Below are 6,391 nucleotides of genomic sequence, written 5' to 3' on the forward strand. Positions count from 1 at the left end.
TACCACTATATTCACTATACCCCTCTCACTATACCACTCTCAATATACAACTATACTCACCCCTCTCACTATAGCACTCTCACTATACCTCTCCAGTCACTTGCCCTCTCATTATAATACCCTCAATATACCACTGTATCACTATACCAATCACTAGACCACTCTCACGATACCGCTCTCACTACATCACTCTCAGTATAACACGCTCACTTTACCGTGCTCACTATATCACTCTCACTATACCACCATAAACACTATAGCAATGTCCCTATAGCCCTCTCCCTCTCTCACTCTCATTATAGCAGGCATTGCATCTTCAAACCACAGGAAGCAATCTTGATGACAAGAGAATAAACCCTAGTCTTTAGGATTTTTGACGTTTATTGGCTTTGTCTGTATTGTCCTATCTTCATGACGACAGCTATAATACAGCATATCTGTGGTACTGATGGTTTGGTACGGTCCTGATATGCTGTGATTAATAGTCATGTTATTGTGATTAAAGTGGGGCCATTGCACTAGTTGGTAATGGAATGGAGTTGTATTTACGTTACGCATTGGAAACAAATAAATGGTTAAAAAGAAAATCTGTTCTTTGTATTATTTACAAAAACTTCCAAAGGCTATTTTATTTATCTGATAGGTCAAGAACTAAACCCAACATTGGTTTGAAAAACATATCGAAACCAGAATGCATTTCGAAAATTAATTGAATATTTCAGGGTCTTTGACCTGAGTTGGTATTTTGAGTAATTTGAGTAAATTACTGAAAACAAATTTATGTTAATAGAAAAGGTGGGGACCAACTGTTTAATATAGCAAAAGTAATATACTTTTGTTAATTATGATTAATCCTTTGTTTAACCCCTCAGAATTATAACAGAAACTCCAATTATAAGTTTACAGGCAGTGGAACTGCTTATGGGAATGCCATATCTCATCAATTACTCTCGCGTGATCATAAATTGGCCCTGCGCTGACAACGAGATGAGGTTAACACGCTGATTAATTTGGGCTGCTGTGATTTCAGTTTTAAGATGACATTTCTAATCTTTGACATAGACTGTGAGGTCCACGCAGTTTCATTATGGTAAAATGTATTGGTTACTCTTCCGGGGCTACGCGAGTTTATATACATTATACTCAACAGATAATAGGAAAGAGGCGTCCAAGCTTTGGACGGGGCTGTGTTAAACAAAAAACAACAACGATAAAAACAAAGTGTAGGCTATTGATGATTGATGATTGATGATTGATGATTTGATGATAATACAAATCAAATGTTTGCGTGAATAAAGATCATATTACTGGACATGTCCAGTTGCGCCCACGATAACATTATTAAGGCAATATAACAATATAGGCCTAAGCCTGTGTGTATGATTAAAAAAAAACGATGAATGTATGATCCTAAAATAATATGTAAATGAAGACACCCACAAGTAGACTACCTTGCGCACTTGTGTTCAAATCACTAAGTAGCCATTACACATTTAGTAGTGTGAGCCGAGAATGCAGGTGAGCCCTAAAAACAACTTAGCAATCTTTATCATGATTCGATTTTAGATTTAAAATAGTCGCCTATGTTGAGTTCCCCCCAAAGATAATGTGACTGTTAGCCTAGAATAAAAACACAGTGTAGGCCTAATAGACGTGGGTACCACCATAGAGAACAGGGCCGTTTCTTTGTTGAATCATAGAAGAAGTATAGGCCTTTAATATTGATGTTCGCTCTCTAAAGGGGTCATACCACCTATACTCAGCGTGTTCACTGAAAGTTGACAGAGCTAAAGGGTTGTGTTCCAGCTTAATGCGGTGCTGTCTGAAAGACACATTTCATATATCATGTCCACTGCTGAGCGGGCGATCATACTGACCGTCATGGTCACCGCAACGACCGTCCCGTCACGGCACTGACATCTTTACCGCTGCTGTCAGTCTCCAGTGCGACCAGTCATCGTCACCCCGGGCCTCAATGTTAGGTCTATGTAGGCCTATCTATATATAGGCCTGCATTTACACGAATTCATTTAAGCCAAAAATGATGATCCAGGTGAGGTCACTTTGCTATTAAAGCCATGGTTGTCTATATAAAGGAGCGGCCTATTATAAAGAACATACATCATTCTCATGTTGACATTCTTCAAAATCCTTTTTATTTGTCATTTAAATTGGTACAAACCCGTCAATAAGGTGTATTTGAATGTAAGATCAAACATTTAAGAAATGTGTCAGTAATTAGCACAGACAATAAGTTAAAACATGTCACAAAAAGACCAGCGGGTACATAGCAAGAATGTTTCATCTACACAAAACATCCTAAAACAGAGTAGGCCTACTGAAAATCCGATCGACTTAAATGTAGTAGGAGCCTATACTCTCTCGCCTCATGCAGGCGAGGGTTTCTGCCACCTAGAGCAAAAGTGTGTAGGCCTATTCATATTATTTGGGCACCGTTATCTTTCTAAATACTTCAAGTGTTAAATCCACGTGCATTGCGCATGCCTCAGAGAACCACTTTGATTGGCTCACCTATGGTGCGTGTGTGTGTGTGTGTGTGTGTGTGTGTGTGTGTGTGTGTGTGTGTGTGTGTGTGTGTGTGTGTGTGTGTGTGTGTGTGTGTGTGTGTGTGTGTGTGTGTGTGAAAACGTTGACTCACCTCATAGTTTTCCCTTTGACATAATATAACACAATTTCACCTGAACACAATAACAAATGAGCGCATAAAGATGCACCCACGTGAAAACATAAATACGACGATTGTTTGGTTCTCATTAATGCGGCCTATCGCGGCTAGATCGTTACAATATCACCAATAGTGGACCAAATCCTTTAAATGATCAAGATGAATAACCCCAAGTCGAGGATAAATAGCGGTTTTCTCAAATTCCTATTCTAGACGACAGTCAGTCAGTCTCCTGCTTGACATAGTAATTCAGACTCGTTCTCTCATCTTGATCACACATGGTGTTAAAATAATAAAATTAAAAGAGCCACGGGATTATGCGTGTGTTAAAAGTCACTAGGTGAAACTCATGGAAACTGTGTGCTCCAGCGCCTTGCGTCGAAGAGACGCGATGCTTGTCCCTCTCCACATATCACTGTCCGGGGAGCTACACAGCTGCGGGGAGCCCCCGTTGTTGGGTCCCGAAATAGAGGCCGACATTCCTGGAAAATGCGTCTGGTAGAGGTGGGACTGCAGCCCGGAGCCATTGGAGGACAGGCCGTTGGAAAGGCCCATTGAGTTGGGGGGTCCGGGTCCGAGGCTGCACTGTGACAAGGACTGCGGCATGCCGGGCTGGCGACCAAGCGATGGCGGGAGCTGCAGCTGGGACACCCCGGGCATCCCCGTGGCCCAACGCGAATCGTTGGCATGGAAGGAACACAAGCTGTTCTCCATGGCTGCCGCGGCGGAGAACTGCTGCAGGCCGTGTGTGGGAAGCAGCGTTCCCGGGGAGCGGAAGACATTGGTAGTCTTCTTCCTCTTCTTCCACTTGGCGCGTCTGTTCTGGAACCAGACCTATTTTTCCACACACAGGAGATGGGACCCACGTTAGCGTACCTTTCACACCGCCATAAACCACTTTGATAATCAGCATAACAGCATGATAAACTCATCTGTGGCCTTAACCTATATTCCCAACGACCAAGGTTAAAGGGGTCATGGATGATCGGACAATAGTGGAATGTTGTTAGGAAAATACATTATGAAACTAATATGATGAGATCCACAAGGTGAAACATGGTAACATTGTGGTGACTCGAACCTCTAGAATGCCATGACACAAATATCCTATGACTTAATAATAAATCAGTTCAACAAATGCAACAAATCAACAAATGCAAAAAAAAGCCTGCAAAAACAATTCATTTTTCACAACTGTGTTTCAATCTCAAATTGTTTCAGAATACAAAGCATATTTTACGTAGGCCTACCGTCTAAACACACACACACACACACACACACACACACACACACACACACACACACACACACCACCACACACACACACACACACACACACACACACACACACACACACACACACACACACAGGGACCAGCAGACAAAAACAGACACACACACATGACCACACACGGTCACAATACGCACTGGCTAAATGGCGGGAGATCTCGCCGCCCGCGAGCGTATAAAGATTTCATCATCTTCAGGCGTGATTAATGCGCGCGAGACGCCGCGAGACGGAGCCGCCGTATTAAAACTGAGAGCTCGCTCTCATTCTGTTCATTCATCCGTGAAACGTCGACCAAACCCATTACACTGGGGGGGAAAGAAAATGCAATTTCTCATTCCATTAAAAAAAGTACAATATAGTCTCGAGTCCTATTAAGACGTCGCTGATAGACCATTTTAAAGGACGCGTTAAGAGCCACATAGCATTGCGTCTATGTAAAGGCAACACCCGCAGAGGACTGTGTTTAGAAACAGCATGGTGAATAAAAGCATGGGAACATAAGGTATTTTGAATTGTGTATTAAACGAATGATTATGGTGACTAATGAATAAACTGCTTTTTATTGCTTCCAGTGGAATAATTTGCATGTATTTCACATCACTGGTTAATAACCCGTTCATTGTTATAAATAAGGCTGAAACGGTTGGGTAATATGTGATTAATTCGGCCCTCAGAAACACCTCCGTGTTCGATTATGTGTTGGAAGCATTTTTGGTTTTATTTTTAATAACCAAAGCTTTGCTCTTGCTTTGACTCAATAAATACTGTTAACATTTTTGGTTAATATTATAAGCTTTACATATTTTGTATTAGCCTGTTATCTAACTTTCAATTACATTTTGTTTACATTTTTATTATTTATTTATGGGTTATCGAAGGAGGCTAATTGAATTATTTTAGTCGAAAATAAAACGTTTCAAGGGAAATAAATAATTGATTGTCTGGAAAAATAAATAGCCTAAGGTAAATACAGTTTGTGTAATTAGGTAGGCTAATTATAATAACTCAGTTGTGGGTTGGGTCGTAGTATTTGGAATTATAGTAAGGTAACATAGGCAATATACTAACACTTTAGACTTTCATTATTGGACCATTTGGCGATTGAGCGTTTCAGCACCACGGAAAGCGCTCGTGCCGAAGATACGCAAGAACGCAACGGAACCGCGATAGGGTAAAAAATAAAAGGTGCATTCTGGATATGGTTGGTAATATATATTGCATAAGGAGGACCATGCTCCAAGCCGAATATAGGCTACACACATTTACCACTTCCAATGCATGCACATCATGGCCATAGGGTAACTGCATTGTCTTAAAATTGTGCTATTAAGAAAATAGACAAATAGGACTTTACCTGCACGCGGGACTCGGTGAGACCGATCCTTAAAGCCAGCTCCTCGCGCATGAAGATGTCAGGGTAGTGAGTTTTAGCGAAGCTTCTCTCCAGCTCGTTGAGCTGAGCCGGGGTGAAGCGGGTCCGGTGTCGCTTCTGCTTCTGTTGGTTCGACGACTGACCGGAGTTCTGCTGCTGCTGCTGCTGCTGTTGTTGCTGCTGCTGCTGCTGTTGTTGTTTATCTTGGTCTTTTCCGTTCACCTGCATGCCGGTTGCGTTGGATCCCACAGACGAGATGTCGTCTCCGGGCAAAAGAGTGCTCCCCTCTACAGAGTCCGGACCAGGGGCCATTTCCCCCGGATGCCCCTGGTCCTGCACCCCTCCCAGTCGGCACTTAAGAGCTTCTCGGTGTCCGAGTAGCTCCGCCGCATCCTTCATCCCTGAGGTAACGGCCGGAGGACAGGTTTTGAGTTTAAACAAGCCAGCACAAATGAGGGTAAAATGAATGTTAAAAGCCTGTTTGAAGAGATAGTTGACATGAACTTGTCTGAGGTGACCACCGCCAACAGTTTTAAAGATATAATCCAAATTTGTTTGCTTTGCATCTATCGCTGGCAAAACACATTTCAGCAATAGGCCTAATGCTGTTTTTGATCAACCTACGCGGTCTAGTTGTCGATGGAATTCCTCAGGCAAGCAATACTCAAACCTATCTCTACATAGGTGGAATAAATAGTTGTTCTCTTACAGTGCAGTTTGGGGCTGGAGTTGAGCGATGATAACTCACCGAGCCGAGCATCCAGGAGGTCGGCATGGGAAAGCATAGCGTACCGCTCCAGGGCGAAACGAGTTCCAAAAAAAATCCTACAACTTTGGCAATTTATAAAGTATATATCGTCTAAATGAACGAAAATTCGGTTTGTGGTTAAAAAAGAAGGTCCCTTGCATTATAATGTCCTTTAGAGCGACGGGGAGGCGCTTATTAGTTGAAAGAACCCATGAGCTTCCTCAAATAAGAGCCAATCAGATTCGGAGTTTGGAAATGGCAGCGATGTGACTTCCCCTTTACACCCACCTCGCC

General features: G+C 42.4%; 1 protein-coding gene across 1 annotated transcript; it reads right to left on the bottom strand.

Annotated features, from left to right (window-relative positions):
* Window positions 1-3,022: 3,022 nt before the first annotated feature.
* On the bottom strand, window positions 3,023-6,134 carry LOC130384016 (homeobox protein orthopedia B-like). Its single transcript, XM_056591986.1, has 3 exons — window positions 6,098-6,134; window positions 5,332-5,750; window positions 3,023-3,520 (listed from the first exon to the last, which is right to left on the bottom strand). The coding sequence occupies exons 1-3, from the start codon at window positions 6,132-6,134 to the stop codon at window positions 3,023-3,025; spliced, it is 954 nt and encodes a 317-aa protein (XP_056447961.1).
* Window positions 6,135-6,391: the final 257 nt, after the last annotated feature.

Source organism: Gadus chalcogrammus, chromosome 6, assembly GCF_026213295.1.
Source record: "Gadus chalcogrammus isolate NIFS_2021 chromosome 6, NIFS_Gcha_1.0, whole genome shotgun sequence".
Lineage (NCBI taxonomy): Eukaryota > Metazoa > Chordata > Actinopteri > Gadiformes > Gadidae > Gadus > Gadus chalcogrammus.